Here is a 23,254-nt window from a genome sequence, read left to right as displayed (position 1 = left end):
GGAGGAAGAGTGCTATGGCAAGGTTTGAGTAGGCAAAGGAGGGTGCCTGGCCCCTTTAAGATGGCCCCGCCCTTCACGTCCCGCCCCCAGAGCACCGCCCACCCGGAAAGGCTTGTCCCAAGCCCCGCCTCCTGCCGTATCCAGCCGGCTCCAGCTTGCCCAGGCCCCGCCCTCCGCAGAGGAGTGCTGTCACGTGAGCCGGTGCGGCGCCCAGCTCCGCGCCGTCATGGTGGCCCCTATGTATGGCTCCCTGGGCGGCCGCCTGGCCCGGGCAGTGACGCGGGCGCTGGCGCTGGCCCTGGTGCTGGCCCTGCTGGTCGGGCTGTTCCTGAGCGGCCTGACCGGCGCGATCCCGACCCCGAGGGGCCAACGGGGACGGGGGATGCCGGTTCCGCCCGCCTCCCGCTGTCGCTCGCTGCTCCTGGACCCCGAGACGGGCCAGCTGCGCCTGGTGGATGGCCGCCACCCTGACGCCGTAGCCTGGGCCAACCTTACCAACGCCATCCGCGAGACCGGGTAAGGGTTGGCCGGATCTCGCGCGGGTCGGCCGGGGGAGGGAGTTGCGTGGGCGCCGGGCCTCGCCGGCCCCTAGGACCGGCCTCCTGCCCGTGACCGAGTCCCATCCTGTCTCCCTGCGGGTCAGTTTCCCTCCTCTGAGGCTGCAGCGCCGTGGTTGGGTGGGGCCAATGCAGCCTCCCTCAGCTCACAGGGGCCAGTCCTTTGCCTTCAGCCAGGGATGAGAGGACCTCTGTTTCCCTGGCGACACAGTAATCCCCACATAGGCCAGCACTTTCCTCCTCCAACCCCCGTCTCACTCCCAGGGACCGGAGGGATAGTAGTACCTCTCCAGGAGAAATTCTCACTTCCTTGTTTGTAGATTACCCTGTGGGTGCCAGCTCCACCTGCCTCCTTTCTGGAACCAGAGCAGCAGGACTGAGCTTGGAGTCTAGGCCAGTCTGAAAACAGAGAGTCCCCAAATTCACAAAGACCCAGATGGTATCCTTGCTTGGCTTCTGCTCCCCGCTTCCCTCCTCTCTCCTGGTCCAGGGGAAAGTCGCTTGTCCAGATGCTTAGTGTGGAGCCAAGGACTCCGTCTTTGGCAGTCACCGTCACTGTCCTGTCACTGGGGTCTGGGCTGTCATTCTGATGTCTGGCTCTTACCTAACTCCTCTGTCTGGGCTCTCATTTCCCCATCTTGTGGCTTGGAATTTGAGGATATGCTCTGCCTGGGAAGTTGGGCGGTGCCTTTCTCAGGCCTTGTACCAGGGCCTGTGCCCATTCATTCATTCATTCACTCACCTGGTGTGCTTGGCCATGGGGACACAGAGTTGAGGGGGCCCCCATTCAGTGGGGGAAACTGTGAGGAGGGAAAATCCTGGAAGTGGGGAACATCTGCCTCATAGGCTTGTCAGCAAGGCCCAAGCCCAGGCCCCAGGCTGTTGGAGGTCTTAGGGAACCTTATGTGTCCCCTAGGCCCTGCCCACACTATCCCATCCTGGACTCATCCAGTTTGCTGGCATGCATTCATTCCTGCAGGTGTTGGGGAGACACAGGACACTGAGGACACCCCAGTTCTGGGGCTTTATGGCACTTGGGAGGGTGTTAGACAGATAGACCTGAGATCGTGGGAAGAAGATTTACTGCAGACACAGGAGCTGAGTGGGGCTAATCTGGGAGGGCTCCCAGGGAGAGGAAGCCACAGGGTAGGCTGGCATCTACAAAGAAACCAGAACTCTGTGGGATATGACTCTAGAACCTGGTGACCCAGTCTCTGCTGACTCATATATTTTTGGCCCTGCTTAGCAGAGCTAACGGAGAAGGCACTGGCACCCCACTCCAGTACTCTTGCCTGGAAAATCCCATGGACGGAGGAGCCTGGTGGGCTGCAGTGCATGGGGTCGCAAAGGGTCGGACATGACTGAGCGACTTCACTTTCACTTTTCACTTTCATGCATTGGAGAAGGAAATGGCAACCCACTCCAGTGTTCTTGCCTGGAGAATCCTAGGGACAGGGGAGCCTGGTGGGCTGCCGTCTATGGTGTCGCACAGAGTCGGACACGACTGAAGCGACTTAGCAGCAGCAGCAGCAGCAGAAGTGACTTAGCAGCAGCAGAGCTAAGAGAGAATGACAGTCTTTGCCTGGATATCAGCTGGGAGGAGGCACAGAGGTAAGGCTCAGCATGGGAGAGGGGCTTTGGCCCCAGCAGTTCCCCACTGGGCTGTGTTGCTGTCAATTATGGAAAACAGAAAAGTGGGGAGAGGGCTCCCATGATTGTGCTGGATGGAAAGTTCTTCCAGGCTCAGCTCTGGTGCTGTGTGACTTGGGCAAATCACTTCACCTGTCTGAGCCTGTTTCCTCCCTTGAAGGTGGTGTTCGAAGGAAAATTCAGGGGGATCACAGAATACCTCTGTTTATTTACTAAAGGAAGGAGTGGATGAAAGAGAACCCTGGTCTCTTCTACACTCCTTGTTCTCACTTCACTGTTCCAGCATCTTTTCTGTCCACTCTGCCCCTTTCCTTCTGGGTCTGACAGCATTTGGGACTATGATGGAGGGAAAATTGCATGGGAAGCCCCCATTTTATAAGCTGGAAAACTGAAGCCCTCAGACACCCTCTTTTTTAAATTTTTTTTGGCTGTGCTCTGCAGCTTGTAGGATCTCAGTTTCTGGACCAAGAATTGAACCCAGGCTATGGAAGTGAAAGCACTGAATCTTAACCACTTGACCACCAGGGAATTCCTCCCAAAGATACTCTCTTGAGAGTATGAAAGTGAGATGTAAGAAAGACAGCTGGGGGATCCTCTTTACTAAGCACCTGAACCTCTGATCTGGGGTCGACTGACTTGTCTCAGTTTTTGGAGAGTGGAAATCATGATTTGACTCTTCCGTTCGCCTAGAATTGATATCTTTCCTTTCTTTCTGTCCCTGAGTTTTCACCAGATCTGGAATTTTCAGGATAACTTACATGGTCCCTTCACCCATAATCTCTCCTCTTTCAGTTGTGCCATAGCTGACTGGACTGACACTCCCCATGAAGCCTGAAACATTTAGGACTTGACACTTGGCGGATCAGAGATGCCCCCAGAGGCAGCGCCTGCCCCAGCCTGGCTCTGGCCTTGGTCCTGGGGAGGCTGACCCCTCCAACCTTACCTTTTCTGACCTGATCCCCCCCAACCAGCTATTTGATCTAAATTGCCTTCAAGTTGAGAGAGGAAGTAAATACCAATAAGAGGGAATTAACCTAATAGGAAGCTGGGAAACAACCCAAATCTACCACCCAACAAGCAGAAACACAGCCCAGTAAAATGGCTAATTATCACTCAACTCTTTTAAAAAAATTTTTATTGAAGTATAGTTGATTTACAATGTTGTGCTAGTTTTAAGTATATAGCAAATTGAATCCATTATATGTATTCATATATCCACTCTTTTTTTCCTTAAGATTCTTTTCCCATATAGGCCTTTAAAAAGTATTGAATAGAGTTCCTTGTGCTCTACAGCAGGTTCTTATTTGTTATCCAAGTGTTTCTTTGAAAAGTCACAAAAGATCAACTTCAGTTCAGTTCAGTTCAGTTGCTCAGTCATGTCTGACTCTTTGCGACCCCATGAATCACAGCATACCAGGCCTCCCTGTCCATGACCAACTCCCGGAGTTCACTCAGACTCACGTCCATCGAGTCAGTGATGCCATCCAGGCATCTCATCCTCTGTCATCCCCTTCTCCTCCTGCCCCCAATCCCTCCCAGCATCAGAGTCTTTTCCAGTGAGTCAACTTTTCGCATGAGGTGGCCAAAGTACTGGACTTTCAGCTTTAGCATCATTCCCTCCAAAGAAATCCCAGGGCTGATCTCCTTCAGAATGGACTGGTTGGATCTCCTTGCAGTCCAAGGGACTCTCAAGAGTCTTCTCCAACACCACAGTTCAAAGCATCAATTCTTCGGCGCTCAGCCTTCTTCACACACCATCATAAATGGAAAAGGAATGATAGCCACAAATAAGGTAGTACATCCCACATAGTAGAAGATGTCCAGGGCACGCTATACGCTGAAACGGCAGTGATGGGGAAGGGAGATTTGTGACCTGCTCATGTCACGGGCTTCCCTGGTAGTTCAGTGGTAAAGAATCCACCTGCCAATGCAGGAGACATGGGTTTGATCCCTGGGTTGGTAAGATCCCCTGGAGAAGGAAATGACAACCCACTCCAGTATTCTTGCCTGGGAAATCATGGACAGAAGAGCCTGGTGGGGTACAGTCCATGGGGCTGCAAAAGAGTCAGACACGACTGGGCAATTGAGCATGCACACATGCTCATTTCACAAGAATGGTCTGGCTTTTTCTTCTCAAACGTGGCCTCTTCATTAAACCCTGGCGTCATCTCAGACGTATTTGTTGCCCCTGACATAAAATCACAGTGTGGGCCATAGACTTTCCAGAAAAAAAAAAAATATTGAGGAAATAGATTCAGTGCAGCTGACTTTTTTTTTTTTTTTTTTTGTCAAGCAAGTGCATTAGAAACAAACCAGAACAATATTTATCGATCTCTTCCCTTTTCATCTTCTAAAGCGATCAGCTATTTTAGAACCAAACAAGCAGGAAGGCCATGATCTCTGAATCAAGAATAGTCTAATGGGAACATTTTTCTTTAGAAACACTCTCTTCTCAGTAGTTTGTTTTTTGTTGTTATTGTTGTTGTTTTTTTGTCCAGGAACTGGGATACTATCTCAAACTTGTCAGCCAGCATGGCAGTGAGGGATTCCAGAAATCATTTGCTGATGTCCAAAACCGTCCCATTTTACAGATGAGAAAACTGAGGCTGAAAAAGTACGAAGGTTTGGTTTGCAGCAAGGTTTCAGGTTTAACATCAGAGAGATCTAGGTTCAGATCTCTGTCCGGACACTTACTACAGGTGATCAGCAGCTGCTGACTGACTTTCGTGGTGAGAATGGTGACAGCCTTGCAAGGTTCTGGAAAAGAATCATTTGATAAGGGCTTAGGGCCTGAAGCAACAGAAGGATCCTCAGAGAGCAGCCGCAGGGGCTTCAGCACTGAAATCCTTTCCAAGGTCTTTCCAAGATGTTCTGGAAAGATAGGCTGAAACCCACCTGACCAGATTTTTGGGGACTCCGGTGAAGTAAATAAACTTCACCATCCAAATGGAATCACCCCGGTTGCCCTTTGGAATAAGGCAGCCCAGGGAGGAAAGCAGGAGGCACTGTCTTGAACAGGGCACTGTCTTGACTCATTCCTTATTTACAGTACCGTGGCCTGGCTCGGAGTGGATTATTCCTGTCCACTCATTCTTTTCCTTTTCATCCAGCTTGAAAGAGTCACGCTGCATTCTTTTATATTTTTGTACTTAATTATTAGGTTAATAGTTAATAGTACTTAATTGTTCTGGGCTTCCCAGGTAGCGCTAGTTGTAAGGAATCCACCTGCCAATGCAGGAGATACAAGAGATGTGGGTTTGATCCATGGGTTAGGAAGATCCCCTGGAGAAGGAAATGGCAACCCACTCCAGTATTGCCTGTAAAATCCTATGGAGAGAGGTGTCTGGTGGACTAGAGTCCATGGGGTTGCAAAAAGTCGGACATGACTGAGCACACACTTAACTATTGATGGTAAAAAAATTCTAGCAGTTTAGAAAGGTAAGATGGGATGTGGAAGATAAACCGTGCCCCCATTCTTTCTTTTCATATATAAAGCCACTGTAGTTCTTTCTTCCAGAATTTTCTGTGCCTAAGAGGCCTAAACATATATATATATATACATGTGTATGTGTACTGGTGTGTGTCTCTGTGTGTGTGTAATGCTTTTGAACGTGAGGCAATCCTGAATCTACCATTTGTCCTTCTCTAATCCTGTTTTTTATTTTTTGGAGGAAAAAAAGAAAAAACCTAGTGTCTGACACCTCCTTACCCATGGCAGCCTACCATGAGGTTCTCTACGCCCACAGTGTCTGTGTGTAGGTTATTGTGTTAGGCCCCTAACACCAGATATTTCGAGAGGGTCCAGGTTTCTCCAGCTCTACTCAGAAATGCCAGGGATTTCCCTGGCGGTCCAGTGATTAAGACTCTGAGCTTCTACTGCAGGGGGCACGGGTTCTATCCCTGATTGGGGAACTAAGATCCTGCAAGCCAAGCAGTACAGCCAGGAAAAAAAAAGGTTGCTGTGAACAAGGACCCTTCTACGGCTCCATAAGGGCTGTGAGAGTCCGGGTCGCAGGGTGAGTTCTCAGCCACTGCCTGAGTCCGTGGACTCAGCACCATGGCCCTAACTGAGCCTGCTCCCCGCCAGAGAGCTTTTAAGGAGGGCTGTCTGGAGGAAGGCCACTGACCTTTCAGTTATCACCAAGGCTTAGCATCTGAACAGCTTCTTTTTTGGTTTTAGGTAATTTGTATACATTCTCTCTTGATTCCTTGTGATTTTTTTTTTTTTTTTGGTCATAAGTGAGTGTACATACTGAGCCCTGTTTGAAATCCACCAAATCTACTGGATCACTCCAAACCTCCCCTCTCAGATTCGTGATAAGACATGTATTTAGTGGCTGTAAAACGTGAGTCCTCTTCTGGCACCTGCCATGGCAACCCTCTGAAGTGGGAGTCACCCTGCCCATTTTGTAGATGAGAAAACTGAGGCCCAGAGAGGGCAATTTGCCCAAAGGTACACAGTCAGTAACAGACAGACCTGGGGATTCAAAGTCAGCCTGAGAGAGCCCAGGCTCTCTTTGTCTTCTGCTTTCCTTAAAATTTAAGACCTTTATTCTAGGCTCTTGCGTTTTCCTGTCCTTATCTGTGATTCTGTGTGAGTCATTACCTGGAAGTCCATGGCTCTCGTATTCCTTTGGTAAGAACTAACCCCTTCACCTTTAAGGACTAAACAGTTGCCCACAAAACTCAGTTAAGTTAGAGGCTCAGAGCACATGCTCTGCAGTGCTAGTCTCAGGTCCTTCACTTACTTGCTGTGTGACTTCGGACAAGTGGCTTCACCTCTCTAAGCCTCGGGTCCCACATCTGTACATGTTGGAAGAACTTAGAGAAGTAAACATGTGATGTGCCTAGCACTGGGAGTTGTTGTCCACTGTCGGGGCCCCATAACACGTCCCCACAGCTCCTTTTTATCTTGTGGCTCAATTTCTTTGCTTTGGAACTTTCAGAGCTTGCCCTTCTTTCTTTTACTTTCCCTCTCCTCCCTCTGACCCCCTTCTTCCTGCAAGCTCCTACTTAAACTTCAGAACCCAGAGCAGCTATCACCTCTTCTGAGAAGCCTTCCTAGATTTTACTCAGTAGCAGCAGGAGCGTACCTCCTCAGGGTATCCTTTTCTTGTCACAGCAGTTGCATTCATTCTTGTATGCCCTTTGTGTCCGGCTCCCATAGGTGCTCACAGAACCTCAATTGGCGAAACTTTGGGGTGTGAGCGTTCGATAGTCATTATCTCTGCTGTATATTCTCTAGGGCAGAGCTGTTCTTGTCCTGGAGCTCTTTGGTGGGTTTGTAGCCAACTCTCCATGGGACAGCCCTGGCTCAGCCTGGCTCTCCTGTCATGTAACCTCTTCAAGGTTTCACCGGTGTCTTCTGTCGCCCTCATTTTCTTAAAAGAAATTACCTTCACAAATGTTTTCCTTAGTTACAGAAGTCACCTGGGTGAATATTTCTCTGTCCTTGGAGCAAGGATGAAATCCAGAACCATAAAGGAAAGATAGGACAAAGCTGAAAACCACTCCATGGCAAAAAAAAAAAAAAGGAAAAACCTGTTAAAATACAGGCATTTTCCATATCAGTGACAAGCCAGGGCTAATATGTATAGAGAGAATTTCACCAAATGAGACGTCCATATTGCTGCAACTAGAGAAAGCCCACCATAGCAACGAGACCCAGTGATGCCAAGAATAAATAAATGAATGAATTGTAAAAATTAAAAAAAAAAAGATATGGAAATGACTAGAACAGTGCCTGGCGCAGAGGAAACCCTCACTAGGGAGTAGCTGTATTATGGGGGCAGGGCGGGGAGTAAGGATTAGTTCAGCTCTGTTTGTAAGCATCTGTTAAGAATAAAAATCCATGTATCCTTTGACCCAGCAGTTCCGCTTTTAGGGACTCAGCCTGAAATGTGCACGGAGGCAGACCGACAGACATCCATGTGAATGGCAGTTCGTCACTGAGTTGTTTTCTGTGGTTTAAAGCTGCAGATAGCCGCAAGCCGAGCTGAGCACCTGTTTCACGCTTGCCCCCTCGCTGACCAGGTGTCCCCCTCTCTCCCTCTGCAGGTGGGCCTTTCTGGAGCTGCACACGAACGGCCGCTTCAATGACAGTCTGCAGGCCTACGCCGCGGGCGTGGTGGAGGCTGCTGTGTCTGAGGAGGTGAGGGCCTGGTCAGTCGGGGAACCCGGGAGTCCCCCCACCCAGCAAGTGTGTTCCCTAGAGAGCTTCGGAGGGGTCTGAGATGTGCGTAGGGGGCTCTCCCCCACCCCTGACCTTCCATCCAGTTGGGAAGAAAAGGCTCACCTGTTTTTGTTGAACATTTACCCTGGGTACTCTCTGATGCATGTGAAAACACATAACGCGTTTGCCGGGGTCCAGCCCCGGCTGATCCAGGGAGTTCGAAGCGGGGACAGCGTCGGCGAGGATCAGAATACAATAGCTTCAATTAGATATTAATTAGAGATGTAAAGAGTAATAGAATGAGGATGGCTCAGTAGGAAAATTCAGTGGAGAAAAGAGGCTGAGTAGCTTGGTTTACGCGGGAGACCAATAAAACTTCAAGACAAGAAGCTTGCACCACTTACGTAGGCCGCAGGCGTCCTTCCGTTCTCCCGAAGGAGAGGAGACACTGAGGCCTCCCCGGTCGGATCTTAGAAGCCCAGGCATAATTAGTAAGCATGGCGGGTTCCGCGCTCCAGATGGAGACTCAGCCAGAGTTTGAGAGAAAGAGACATGGGGAGACCAGTCTTTTGAGGAACTGATCCCAATTCTTTATTTTCCATGGTCTACTTTTATACACTGAGATGTTATGCAAAAGTCACACGGGGTCAGCAGTCCTGACTTTTATCAAAGTCAGGTGCTTCATACAAATGTATACAGAGGTCTTAGGGATGTTACATCATCTTCTGGCCAGGGGGCCTGCTGACAATTTATGACCCTCTCCTTGTGACAGCGGTCAGTCAGCCAGAACACTTATTTCTCCAGGGGTGATAATTTTTGAAACAGACACCACCTTCCGAAGGTACCAGATAAAGTTACATTCCTATAGGGTGAGGGTGTAGCGGGTTTTAATTAAGAAAAGAATTCACTTAGCCTAAGGTCCAACGTGACTAATATCAAAGGTTAATACTTATTTCTTCTATATATTCATTAATGTGTGTAAGGGCAGGGGATGTGGAGACTTAGCAACAAACATTGGCTCAACAAATGAAAAACCCTTCACCAATACAATTTCTAATCAGCCCACTATACTTATACTAATGGTTTTCTAACTTTTCTAAGGAACCTGTTTTTAGAAGGTTTAAAGCATCTCTTGCCTCTCACGGTTGGGAGGCTGTGAGCAATCACATGTGGCCGGACAAGCCTGTCAGGCAGGCTAGAGAACCTTCAGAGGAGTTTGTAGGTTAAAACACTCTTGTCACGCCCAGGAATTATTATTAACTGGAGCTCTAAGTTAACTCCTTCTCCGAAAGAGGTGGTGGGGGACAGCCCCCCGTAAAGTCAGAGGTGTAGGTGAGAGCACAAAGTAGTAAAGTAGGCAGGCTCTGGTTATGGGGGTAGATGCTCGAGGATTTTCAGGGGGACTCCTGAGGCTCGATCCCGCCTTTGCGTATGCCGAGCCTCCTTCCTCATGACCTTTGCCACGGGCGGAGTGCCTCACACTGGCCCCCAACACGCATTTCCAAGTTACAAAGCTTAATAATAAAATAAACGCCCCAACTAAACCCTGGAATGTTACTAATATTAATTGAAACCCCCTTCTCAGCACCATTCCCTGCCTCCCCTAGCCCAGAGACACACATCAAACTACAAGGGGTGGCTGCCGTTCCCATTCCCTTTCATTCCTTCATTCATTTTTATTGAGATAGAATTCCCATGCCATAAAATTCACCATTTTAAAATGTGTACACTCCAGTGGTTTTTACTATATTCGTAAGGTTACACGACCACCACCACTATCTTAATTCCAGAACATTCTCACCACCCCAGGAAGAAACCCCATACCCGTTAGCAGTCACCTCCCTTTCCACCCCTCCACCCAGCCCCTGGCAGCCACTAATCTACTTTCTCTCTCTATGGATTGGCTTATTCTGGACAATTCCTATGAAAGAAATCATACAATATGTGGCCTTGTGCGACTGGCTTCTTTCACTTGTTTTCAAGGTTCCTACACATTTTAGCGTGTGTTAGAACTTTATTCCTTTTTATGGCCGAATAATATCGCATCTTAGGGATAGACAGTTTTGTTTATCCATTCATCAGTGAGTGGACCGAGTTATTTCCACTCCCTTCCTTGGGTTAAATTGGTTTTACTACATCTGATGAAAGCATAAACAAGCTTTTGTGTTGCTTTAACTGCTTTGGGGCTGTTTAAAAGTGGTAGTCACACCTTTCAGAAGGCATGGGGAATGGGTGAGGCTGTGGTGTGCCAGCCGTGCTCCCACAGGGTGTGTGGGGATGTGACACCCCTGCTGGACGATAAGTCGGTGTTAGCCTGTAGAGTTGAACGCACACATCCCTGAGGACCCAGTGGCCCCGGTCCTCAGGCGTGTACCCTAGAGATGACCCGAGGATGCGTGTGAGGGGTTCAGAGCAGCCTCTGAGGCGGGAACACTCAAATGCCACCAGCAGGTAGCCCCCGGGCAACCAGCTTGCGGTACCAAACGCAGTGCAGGATGATAGAGCCGTGAAAATGAACGCCAGCGTGGTGGGTCTGAGACGCATAGTGGTGAGGGGGACAGAGCGCGTCAAGGAGACGGGGTACGGCCGACAGCCTTCTGTAAACTCCCTCTCCTCTTTCTGACCCCCAGTTGCAGTTGAGGTGCCCTCCTGGGACCTTGATGTCTGGGGAGAGGTCAGACACTGGGTCAGGCCCTCATGGTTTGGGGTGCCCAGTGGTAAATGAGGCACGATTCCACCTCTCATGGTCCTCGTAGCCTGAGCCAGGAACACGAAGGCAAGGCCCAATGTGGTTCTCACGTGAGGAACCCCAGACACACGTGCCAGGCGCTTTGCCCATGTTATCTCCCAAGCTTGCACACTGGCCCCCAAGGGAGGTGGATCAGCTGGGGTGGTGGAGGCGACCGGGGTCTTGTGGTCTTTGACCCTCCAGCCCGGTCCAGGCTAGTTCATGTGACAGCGGGGGGCGGGGAGAACCGGCATGAGATTCTCTTGCCAAGTTCACGGTGGTGTCCTCAGTGCTTGAGGCAGGACATAGTAGGTACTCTACGAAATTGGTCACTGACTGACCGACCACATGTATAGATTGCGGTGAGGGTGGGGTGAGGGCGGGGGTCCCCAGTAGCAAAGGAGGCGTCATCTAGGACAGACGGTGAATGCTGAAGGCGTTCAGAAGCGGGAGGCGGCCAGGGGCATTGGGCCCTGTTGGGAGGGAGTAAGAGTGGCTAGGTGAGGAGGGCCCTGGGGGACAGAAGCCGGCATGGGCAAAGGTGCAGGGGTGTCCCCACCAGGGCTCCTTGGACTCTGGAGACCTGGATGGGAGTGCGGGCTCTGAGCCCGAGTCGGGGGTCAGGGGGTCCTCGGGGAAGAGAGCAGCCCTGCTGCCCCACCCCTGCCCTCACCCACCTCACTGCCCCCCTGCCCCCAGCTCATCTACATGTACTGGATGAACACGGTGGTGAATTACTGCGGCCCCTTCGAGTATGAAGTCGGTTACTGTGAGAGGCTCAAGAACTTCCTAGAGGCCAACCTGGAGTGGATGCAGAAAGAGATGGAGCTGAACAATGGCTCTGCTTACTGGCACCAGGTGGGCGCAGCTGGCACCAGGTGGCACCAGGGGGGGCTGGGGCGGCAGGTTGGGTCAGTTTCAGGGACCTGCTGCCACTGCAGCTGCCCCTGTTCCACTGGCCAACCTGTCTCCCACTCCTATCAGCCAGCCCTTTCTTCCTCCCTCCCTCACCCATCCACCCATCTGCCTACCCATCTGCCTGCCTGTCCATTCTCACATCTGTCCACTCTTCCCTCCCTCCATGTCCACCCTTCCCTTTCTCCCTCCTATACATCCATCTCTCCACCGACCCACCCATCCATCTCTCCATCCACCCGCCCATTCTTCCATCTGTCCATCCATTTACCCATCCATGCATCTCGGTTGTCAGCTCATTTGTCCACCCTCCACAGCCTGTCCATCTTTCACTCTCCTCTTATTCATCCATCTGTCACCTACCTGCCCATCTTAGCCCTGTCGTCAAGATCTTCTGTCCACCCACCTTGTTGCTATATCCTGTTTGGTTACCTGTCGTGGCTCATCATCTACCTGTCTGTCCATCTGCCCTCCCTTCTACCTGTCTAGCCGTCTTGCTGACTGACCACCTTCCCTGCTTCATTCCTCATCTTTCTGATCAGAGTCTTGGCGCTCATCCGTCTGTCCATCTGTTGGTCCATCCCCTCTGCTCTGTCTCGGCTCTTCGTAAATCTCACCAGGGGCTGCCCTCTTGTTCCAGGGTGATGCCGCAGCCCATAATGTGGCCTCAGAAGCCCCCGGCACCCTCTCCCTCCCCAGCCTGTTGACCTTGATCTGTGCTCCGGCCTCTGGCCTCCTCCCAGTTCCTTGAGGAAGATGTGTTACCTCTTGCCTCGGGGCTTTAGAAAGTGTTGTTCCTTCTGCCTGGAATGCTCTTCTTCCTCCCCCTCCATCCGGCCCCCACCACCACTCCTCACGGCCGCCTGCCCTCTCTGCCCTTCCTGGTAGCACTCTTACAGGGCATTCAGTGCCTGTCTCCAACCGGACTCAGGCCCCATTAAGACAAGGCAAGGGACAAGGCCGCTGTGCGGGCCCTAGTACCTAGCACAGGGGCTGGCGCATTGTCGGCGCTTTATAAGTGAAGGTTTGTTGCGTATTGACAGATGAGGCAATGAATCCATCCTGTCCTGTGCATCTACTTCAGCACCTGCCTGAGCATCTGTCCTTCTCTCCACTCTCCTGTCCATATAGATGATTGCCTTTCTTTCCGTTCTCGTTTACTTCAGCAGCCACCATCTGTCTATCAGTCCTGCCCGTCCATCCATCTGTCCTTTTGTCCATCTGTCTTACAGATGCTTGCTAAGTGCCTGGTGTATGTTCAGCCCAGGCCAAGGCCCCATGGGGACCCAGTGTTGTACTCCGTGGTTACAGAAAGTGACAGTGCCAGTGGGGAGAAGTCAGCCACACGAGACCAGTGCCCTGAGCCAGCAGCATAGCCAGTAACGGAACTCAGAACAGGGAGCGGTCCACAGTGGGCCAGGGCAGGCTGGGAGGCTTCCTGGAGGAGGTGGCTTTGGGCTGGGCCCTTATAGGGGGTTATTTGGGGTTGGCACAGAATGGAGACAGGCAGTTAGGTGATGGCAGGAGGGTGCTTAGCTTTGAGGGGTAGCTGTGGTTAAGGAGGGGGTCAGGGCTGGCTGGAGCCTGGAGGGTGCATCTGAGCCTCTCTTGCCAGACCCCCCCCCCCAGCCCCCCGCCATTGCAGGAGAAGGTATGAGCCTGGGGGAGAGGCCTCACCCTCCCTCTGCCCCCACCCCTTGCCCCCCTCCCCAGGTGCGGCTGACCCTCCTGCAGCTGAAGGGCCTGGAGGACAGCTATGAAGGCAGTGTGGCCTTTCCAACTGGGAAGTTTACCGTCAAACCCTTGGGGTTCCTGTAAGTGCCACCCCCAGAGTGCATAGGGCAGGGGAGAGGGCCATGCGCCTTGCAGTCAGACTGGTCTGGGTTCCAGTACCAGCCCTGCCACGTCCTGGCTACGTGGCCTCGGACCGGTTGCCAGATATCCCAGTGCCTCAGCTTCTTCCTCTGTGAAATGGGTACCTAATGCAGGTGTGGTAGCCCTCCAGCACCCTGGCCCTCCACAGCCTGTTGCAGATCTCTGGGGACCTTGAAGACTTAGAGGTGGCCCTGAATAAGACCAAGACCAACCATGCTATGGGCTCTGGCTCCTGTTCGGCCCTCATCAAACTGCTGCCTGGCCAGCGTGACCTCCTGGTTGCCCACAACACCTGGCACTCCTACCAGTACATGCTGCGCATCATGAAGAAATACTGGTTCCAGTTCAGAGAAGGGCCCCAAGGTGGGTAGGTGTGGGTGGATCTCTGTGTGTGGGCGTGTCTGTCGGTACACAGCGTGCACAGTGCTAGGAGGTGTGGGTCTTGGCCCTGTATACGCTGGGGTCACTGTAAGGCCACGCTAAGGGTTCATGTTATTGTTAACTTGTTTATTTCCTTTTAATTTTTATCTCACAAAGTGTATCAGCAAGCTAGTGCTTCATAACAAATCACCCCAAATTTAAAACAAAGGTTTAAAATAGCCATTTGTTTTTACTCACTTGTCTGTAGGTCACCTGTGTGGTTTTGCTCTTCTGAACCAAGCCTCCTGACCTTGGCCAGGCTCACCAGTGCTTCTGTATTCAGCTGGGGTGGGCTGGCTGACCTAGGATGGCCTCATCTGCATGTCTTGGGGTTGCTGTCGGCTGGGATGACATGACAGCTGGGCTATATGGGCATTTGTCCTCCCACAGGCTAGCTCAGGCTTGTTCCAGTGACATCTGGGCCGGGAAGTGTGGAGCGCCTCTTGAGGGCCCACTGAAACTGGCACAACATTCTGGTGCTCAAAGCAAGTCAAGGGACCAGTTCAGATTCAAGAAGTGGGGAAATAGGGACTTCCCTGGTGGTCCAGTGGTTAGACTTCACCTTCCAATGCAGGGGATGAGGGTTTGATCCCTGGTCAGGGAGCTGAGATCCCACATGCCTGGAGGCCACAAAACCAGAACATAAACAGCAGAAGCAATATTGTAACAAATTCAATACAGACTTTAAAAATGATCTACATCAAAAAACAATCGTAAAAAAAAAAACCTACATAAGTCATACATGTATGTCATAGAAAACTGGAAAACACAGCAAAACAACACACACACAGTAAAAGTCGTTGGAGCACTCCGCAACCCACAGGGGGTCATTTCTGTGAACATTGAGTTACTTTGTTTTCCTGGACTTTTAAATAAAATGTACCTCATCGTTCGATTTGTTTAAACATTTTTTTATACTAGTAATGTGTCAGTACGTTCTCCCTGCCACAAATTCCAGCACTAGAGATGGAGAAATGCATCTCCCTCGATGCCCTCCTCCCGTATTCCAGACCTCTCCTAAGAGGACAGTGCTGATGCCATTTTGGTTTGGATGCGTCTAGATTTGGGGAGATGCACTTATACGTGCATCTGTGGACCTCCTAAAAATTAATAGACTTGAGACGTCCTGGTGGTCCAGTGGCTAAGGTCTGTGCTCCCAGTGCAGGGGGCCTGGGTTCAATCCCTGGTGGGGAACTAGATCTTACTTACATACTGTAATAGGGAGATGCTGATCAGAGAGGACCAGCTCCCAGTTAGAAGACAAGTAAGATTTTTAAAGTCTACTTACCCTGAAGCACGATGTGGTGACTGTGGTTAACAACACAGTATTGTATACGCGAAACCTGCCAAGACAGCAGAACTTAAGTGTCTTCACCACACACACAACAAAGGTGACTGTGAAATGATGGATGTGTAAGTTAGTTGATGGTGGTCATCCTTCCACGGTGTCTACATCTGTCCCAACATCACCGAGTGTAGCCTTAAGCACAATTTTTATTTATCTGTTATACCTTGGTAAAGCAGGGGATAACCACCTCCCCCAACACAGAGTGTGTACTCTGAGACTTCTGGGTATTTGCTCTCTGAATTATCTTTTTTTGCAGTAAAAAAGGAAAGCCAAAAAAGGTATAATAATTAAAAAATTGTATATCCATTTTGCTACTAGCTTTTATACAAATGACCTGGTTTGCTAACTCTCAGAAAGAATGGAGTGGGGGGCTTCCTCTGATGCCTGCTGCCCCACCTGGAGACCCCCGAGTCTTGTTGGGTGGAGGTGCAGGGGTCCTCATATGGATTTGTCTGACCAGCCCCCACCCCGCCCCCACTTGGGTTCACTCTCGCCCTTGCAGCGGAATCCACCCGGGCTCCTGGCAACAAAGTGATCTTCTCATCCTACCCTGGCACCATTTTCTCCTGTGATGACTTCTACATCCTTGGCAGTGGGCTGGTGAGTCATCTTCTGTGTTACCTTTGTCCTGCCTGGGCAGCTTCTCACCTGGCAGCTCAGGTGTGGCAGGTGGACAACTCTCCCGCAACCCCGGCCTGAGTCCATCCTCCACCAGGGGGTGCTCTCAAAAAACGTAGCTCCCAGGCCCCAGACCCTGCGGTTGACCTGGACTTCTGCATTGTCACCCAGCTCTTGGGAAATTGTTGGTCTGAGCCCTTTAAAAATATCCTCTGCCCAAGTGACCTCATTTGGTGTTTATGTATTTAGGAAAAGCCATTTCTCTCTCCACCATGACTCTGCTCTTTCTTGTTCTGCTTTTCTTCTTGTTTTTCACAAAGCCCCCTCTCAGCCTGGCCGGGTTTTCTGAATAAATGTTGTTTATTCCAGTGTGTTGTTTTTATCTGTTTTCCTGGCTGGGTGCCAGACTCTCAGAAATCTGTTCCTGGCACCCCTGGTGGATTTCAGCAAGCCCTGTGGTCACCAGGGCAACCCTGCAGAGGAGAAAAAAACATCCCTTAAAAAACAGCCTAGAAGCAGAAGACACCAGTTCTGGTGAGGGGGATGGAAGGCCTTTTTTGTTTCTATTAGTCTATGAGAGGAGCAGGGCATTTAGTCCCCCCAGATGTGGGAACAAGCCTGAGAGGGGCCAGGCAGTGGGTGAGGGGGCCCCCTTGCTGTGGTCTGGGGCTGGGAAAGCAGGAGTGAAGCCTGGGGAAGGACAGTGGATCCTTGCAGGATTGATCCCTGTTTGATTCTGTTACCTGGAAAGTGTCCAAATGGGAAATTTACCTTCCTTTGGGGTTCTTAACTGTTTCTGTGCCACGGGCTCCTTTGGCCATCTGGGGAGCTGTTGAACCCCTTCTTAGAATAATACGTTTAAATGCATAAACCAATATACAGGGTTATAAAGGAGACTAATTACATTGACATGCATTTATTGAAATAGTATTTAAGTAAGCTTTTAATGTAATATACAGACGTACCTCGTTTTATTGGATTTTGCAGATACTGTGATTTTTACAAATTGAAGGTTTTTAACAACCTGCAAGTCTATCAACACCATTTTCCCACCAGCATTTGTTCACTTTGTATCTCTGTCACATTTTGGTAGTTCTCGCAATATTTTTCATTTTTTCATTATTATTGTATTCGTTACGGTGATCTGTGATCAGTGACCTTTAATATGACTATTGTAATCATTTTGATTTGTATTGTTTTTGTCTTTTCTATTTTAAAATTAAGATACGTACGTTGTTTTTTAAGATACTACTATTGCACATTTACACTAGATTATAGATTAGATAGCATTTGTTCACTTTGTATCTCTGTCACATTTTGGTAATTCTTGCAACATTTTTATTTTTTTCACTATTATTATTTTCATTGCAATGATCTATGACCAGTGATCTTTAATGTGACTGTTGTAATCAGTTTTGTATTTTTGTCATTTCTATTTTTAAATTAAGATATGCACATTGTTTTTTAAGACATAATACTATTGCATATTTATAGTGGATTTAGAGTAGATTGCACACTTACAATAAATTATATAGATTATAGTATAGTGGAAAGGCTTCCCAGGTGGCTCAGTGGTAAAGAATCCACTTGCCAATGCAGGAGACACGAGTTCAATCCCTGGGTCAGGAAGATCCTCTGGAGAAGGACATGGCAACCCACTCCAGTATCCTTACCTGGACAGAGGACAGAGTCATGGACAGAGGAGCCTGGCAGGCTGCAGTCCATGGGGTCATAAAGAGTTGGACTTGACTGAGTGAGCACACACACACACACACACGGTATGGTGGAAACAACTTCTTTATGAGCTGGGAAATAAAAATTCATGTGACTTGCTTCCCTTCACTATTCGCTTCCTTGCGGTGGTCTGAGAGCCTGCAGTGTCTCTGGGGTCTGCCGGGAGATGCTGCTTTTTTAGCGTGTTAAAAAAGAAACTGGTTACAGGTGGGCTACCTGCCATAATTTGGAAGTTACAAGGAGCATAACCCATCTGAGTTGTGTGCAGTCCTGTCGCATGGTGGGATAACATCCATGACATCTGTTGGTGACCGTCTCAAGTACCACTAATAACATTAGCGTGTCACCCACTTTAACAGTGGAAGATGCTGCGTTTCGGTTTGATGGTAATGCAAATAAAGGTGTACTGTTTCTGCACTCACGTCTGTAGACTCCCTAAATACTGCTTCTGAGGCCAGTTTAAAAAAAAAAACTAGTCAACAGTTGGGAGCCACGAATGACGCAACATGCTGCCACTAAATGGCAGCATGCCCCAGCGGTGAGTCAGGTGACCCTTCAGTGCAGCAGCTTCTGGTCTCCCGCAGGTGACCCTGGAGACCACCATCGGCAACAGGAACCCGGCCCTGTGGAAGTACGTGCAGCCCAAGGGCTGTGTGCTGGAGTGGATGCGCAACGTCGTGGCCAATCGCCTGGCCTTGGACGGGGACTCCTGGGCCGACATCTTTAAGAGGTTCAACAGTGGCACGTGAGTGGACACCATGGCTCCCCCACCCAACCTCCCCACTAATGCTCAAGACCCTGGGGGGACCTGACGTGGCACCAGGGCCACACACCCCACCCTCTTTGCAGAGTCCTCTTGTTTCATATGTGGGGAAATGGAGGCACAGGGAAGGAAAGGGTTTACCTCTCTCTCGCAGGCTCCTCCACCTGGGGAAGGCTCCCAGAGAAAGGCCAGGAAGAAACTTGGAACTCGAGAGCTCTGGGGATAGTGGGGAGGGCCGTCCGAGGAGGTGGACATGGGTGGATGGGACCCTGGGAGCCAGAGACACCAGAACCGGATTGGACAGGGTCTTAGGACGTTGGGCAGAAGAATCGACCTTTGTTCCAATAAGCACTAGGGAGCCACAGACTCCTCTGGAGCAGGTAAGCAGCATGATAAGAGGAGAGCGTGAGGACAGCTGGGTGAGCCAGTGTCCAGGTGATGGTTGAATGGCTGGACACACCCAGAGCACCCTGGCCACGTGATTCCTGGCTGTGTGTGGCCCTGGGGGCAGCGGGCGGCTGGGGCAGCAGCCCTGGCTCTGTTCAGCTCTCCCTCCTGGGGTCTGGCAGGTACAACAACCAGTGGATGATCGTGGACTACAAGGCATTCGTCCCTGGCGGGCCCAGCCCTGGGAGAAGGGTGCTCACTGTCCTGGAGCAGATCCCGTGAGTACCGGGAAAGTGGCAGGGTGCCCCAGCAGAGGGAACTGCCTTGGCAGAGGCCCGGAGGCCGCTGAAACTGTGTGTGGGAGGGGAGACCTCAGGAAGGCGAGCCCAGAGGAGAAGGCAGCCGCAGATTGGGCTCAAGATTTGGGACATAATCTACCCGTGGGCAGTGGGGAGCCTCCGGGGGTCCTTGAGCACGGCAGTGCCTGCAGGAGCCCTCTGTCTCACCATTTGCGCCCTGTCTGTCTTCCTGGTCGCAGGGGCATGGTGGTGGTGGCCGACAGGACCTCGGAGCTCTACCAGAAGACCTACTGGGCCAGCTACAACATCCCGTATGTCCTGCTTCCTAGTACTCCCCTCCCTTTGCTCAGCTCTCCATGCAGAGGAGGGGTCCTTCCCTGGTGATTCTTTCGTTCCACCCTGGGACTTCCCAGGCGATTCAGTGGGTTAAGACTCCATGCTTCTACTGTGGGGGGTGTGGGTTCAGTCCGCTGGTTGCAGAACTAAGATCCTGCAAGCCATGTGGTGTAGCCAGCGAAGGTGGGGGGGAGGGGAAGAAAAGAAACAAAAAGTAAAATTCTTTCAAAAAAAGAAAGAAACCCACCCCACCCCTCTCTTCACCAGGAAAGCCCTGACAGTTTAGGGGTACAGTCGTGAGGTGGGCATCTGTAGGGCCTCCCAGTCTGCACTCGCCACAGGGTGGTGGGGAGCGGCCTGCCTCAGGTGCCGACCCCTGCCGTGGGCCCCCAGCTGGAGTTGCTTTAACCAGCTGCACAACCAGCACCCCTTACCCCTCACGGTGCTCTTCCTAGATTATCTCCTTTGACCTGTACAACTACCGCATGTGGTAACCACGGCTCCTATACCCATTTCACAGATGATGAAACTGAGGCCTTGAGAAAGTACCTAAAGTTCCCAAGGTTCCATAGTTGGTCAGTAGTGAGGTCAGAATTTGAACCCCACATTTCTTGGAGCCCAGACCTATTACTTGGCCACCCCACCAAACTTCCCAGCAGCACAAACAAAAGACATGATTACTGTTATCCTGACTGTCAGGGTTGTTGGTGTTCGTATCCTGGCACGACTGCCCTCTTTGCCTCCCAGGCCATGGCCAGGTAAAGTCAGTGGAGGTCGTGAGTGACCATCCTCGTCCCCGGCAGGTCCTTTGAGTCTGTGTTCAACGCCAGTGGGCTGCCGGCCCTGGTGGCCCGCTACGGGCCCTGGTTCTCCTACGACGGGAGCCCCCGGGCCCAGATCTTCCGACGGAACCACTCGCTGGTGCACGACCTGGACTCCATGATGCGGCTTATGAGGTGTGAGGGGGCGACCGGGAGCCCAGAATTGTGGGGCGGGGCTTTATAGTAACTCATTTCAGCCTCCCAACAAGCCAGGGGGGCGGCAGAGGGTGATGCATCCACAACAGCGGGACTGAGGCGTCAGCAGGACCTTGGACGGCCAAGGGCACAGAACGTACCCCCGTGGTCCTCGGGGAGCACGCTCTCCCTCGAGCTGCAGAGAGCCATCCCATACTCACAGTGGTGTGGGCGTATAGCAAGCACTGTCTGAACTCCAGGAAATGCTGTGAAGGGACAAAGCGGGGTCTCCAGCCTGGCCTGGAGTGGGGGCCCAGAGGGTTACCCGGAGGGAGGGATGGCAGAGCCGAGGGCTGAGTGATGGGTGTGGAGTGACCAGCCGAGGCAGGTGGGTGACAGAAGCCCAGGTGGCACATTGAACGCAGGAGGCCAGGTTAGGGGGCTGCCACATGGAGTCCGGTCTCCCCTCCCAGCACAACTGGTGTTTCCTCTCCTTCCACGTCCAGGTACAACGACTTCTTGCACGACCCCCTGTCACTGTGCAAAGCTTGCACCCCCAAGCCCAACGGGGAGAATGCCATCTCGGCCCGCTCCGACCTCAACCCTGCCAACGGCTCCTACCCCTTCCAGGCTCTGCACCAGCGCTCCCACGGGGGCATTGACGTGAAGGTGCTGGGCTTGGGGGGCTGTGGGTGGGGGGGGTCAGAGTTGGGGGGGAGCCGCAGGGCTTCCTGGGTTGGGATGACTTAGCCACCTGCCCTCCCCGCACCCGCAGGTGACCAGCACGGCCCTGGCCAAGGCCCTGCGCCTCCTGGCAGTCAGCGGCCCCACGTGGGACCAGCTTCCTCCATTCCAGTGGAGCACTTCACCCTTCAGCGGCATGCTGCACATGGGTCAACCTGACCTCTGGAAGTTCTCGCCCATCGAGGTCTCTTGGGACTGAGCTCCGTCTCTGCTCTGCTGCCTTCTGCCCCCGCTGACCCCAGTGGGGACCACCCGACTGGCTGCCACCCTGCCCTCCCGCCTGCCTCCTCCGCAGGGGAGGGGGCATCGTTGCCCTGCTGTGCCCGGATGGGGACCTGGCCCGGGGCCAGGTTCACTCTCGTCTGGGCGGCCTCCAGGGTGGGGAACGGAACCCCAGGGGGCACGGGACTGACTCTTTCCCCTGGCTGGGTGATGCAATCCCTGTCTGCCTCTGCGTCTCTCTCCTGCTTTTTTCACTACCACCCTCACGTCCTGGGACCCGATTCTGGGCCCCCAGTGGGGCTGGCAGAAGAGGCCCCAGTGCCTACATCCCAGCACTGTTCCTGCCCGTGGCTCTGGAGCTTTGGCTCCAGATCAGCGTCACTCCTCTCATCCCCACCCCAGCCCGTCCGCTCCCTAGGGAAGGAGAAACCCTGTTTCTCCTCCTGGAGGACGGAAACTGGAAACCCTACAAAAAACCAAAGTTTCTGGCTACCTGTGGCAGGAGGGGCCCAAGCATCCTGCTCTCCCCAGGGCCAAGCAGGAGTGTCAGCCCCTTGGCTCCAGGCTCGTGGCCCCGCCCCCCAGCACCGGCCTGCCCTGGCCTCCGGGCAGGGCCCACAGGCCCCCTGCTACAGGAACCGCACTGCAGGCTGTGCCACCATTAAACCAGAGAGGCCGAGGCCCCTGTGCTGTGCTTCTTGGGGCGGCGGGGACAGCGGGGCGGTGTCCTTTCTCTTCTCAGGTTTGAGTTCCGACCGTTCACCCGTGCACCCTCCTGTTCATCCTTCTGTCTGAGTGTCTATACAGACACTCAACTGCCAACCCACCCACCCCTCGTCCATCCGCACGATCATCCATCCATTCGTCCGTCCGTCCGTCTTCCATTTATCCATTCATCCACATATCCATCTGTCATCCAGCTATCACTCCCATCTACCCATGCATCCATCCACCCATATCTGTCCATCCATCTAGCCATGTGCTTATTGAACACCTACTTTGTTCTGGGTCCTATTGTAGGGCTCTGTTAACCACCAAGTCCTACCCTCACCTTCCCAAGTCCTACCAGGGGTGGCGGTGGGGGAAGACAGATCAATGCAACAGAGTCCCTGCCCATCCGATCTTACCCAGAGCCTCCACTGGAGACAAGACTCGTGCCATGCTTGGGGAGAGGAAAGCACATAGCCCTGGAGTCAGAGGCCTGGGTTCGAATCCTGTCTCCAGCTCTTACTAGTTACGGTACTTCTCTGTGCCTGCATTACCTCAACTGTTAAAATAGGTAATGACGTAAGCAGCATTTCTCTGCGTGTGTGTGTGTGTGCGCGTGCGCACGCTTGGAGGAGGGTGAGATTCACTGCAATGGTGGCTATGATATTGCCCACGTGGGGCCTTACACACTCAACATTCATTCATTAGCAAGAATTTATCAGATATTCAAAAAATGCCAGGCACTGTTACAAGGTCCTGGAGATACCTCATAACAGGTACCAAAAAAAAAAAAAAAAAAAAACCATGATGTTTACATTGAGG

General features: G+C 51.8%; 1 protein-coding gene across 1 annotated transcript; it reads left to right on the top strand.

The window, feature by feature from the left end:
- Positions 1–212: 212 nt before the first annotated feature.
- On the top strand, positions 213–22,404 carry PLBD2 (phospholipase B domain containing 2). The gene is made up of 12 exons (XM_086348063.1): positions 213–516; positions 8,265–8,358; positions 11,807–11,965; positions 13,736–13,836; positions 14,046–14,260; positions 16,168–16,265; positions 18,602–18,762; positions 19,350–19,445; positions 19,706–19,777; positions 20,606–20,758; positions 21,265–21,427; positions 21,534–22,404. The coding sequence occupies exons 1-12, from the start codon at positions 227–229 to the stop codon at positions 21,699–21,701; spliced, it is 1,770 nt and encodes a 589-aa protein (XP_086204189.1). The 5' UTR covers positions 213–226; the 3' UTR covers positions 21,702–22,404.
- The last annotated feature ends 850 nt before the right edge of the window (positions 22,405–23,254 follow it).

Source organism: Bos grunniens, chromosome 17, assembly GCF_055505025.1.
Source record: "Bos grunniens cultivar Pamir isolate PY7600 chromosome 17, Bosgru_T2T1.0, whole genome shotgun sequence".
NCBI lineage: Eukaryota > Metazoa > Chordata > Mammalia > Artiodactyla > Bovidae > Bos > Bos grunniens.
The sequence above is the reverse complement of the archived record's forward strand: the minus strand, read 5'-3'. Positions and strand labels throughout refer to the sequence as shown.

Excerpts from the sequence above, each read along its gene's own strand:
- PLBD2 (XM_086348063.1), top strand. The coding sequence starts at position 227 with ATGGTGGCCCCTATGTATGGCTCCCTGGGCGGCCGCCTGGCCCGGGCA. Across the intron at positions 517-8,264 it reads AACGCCATCCGCGAGACCGG|GTGGGCCTTTCTGGAGCTGC; the intron begins GTAAGGGTTGGC and ends CTCCCTCTGCAG. Across the intron at positions 11,966-13,735 it reads GCTCTGCTTACTGGCACCAG|GTGCGGCTGACCCTCCTGCA; the intron begins GTGGGCGCAGCT and ends CCCCCTCCCCAG.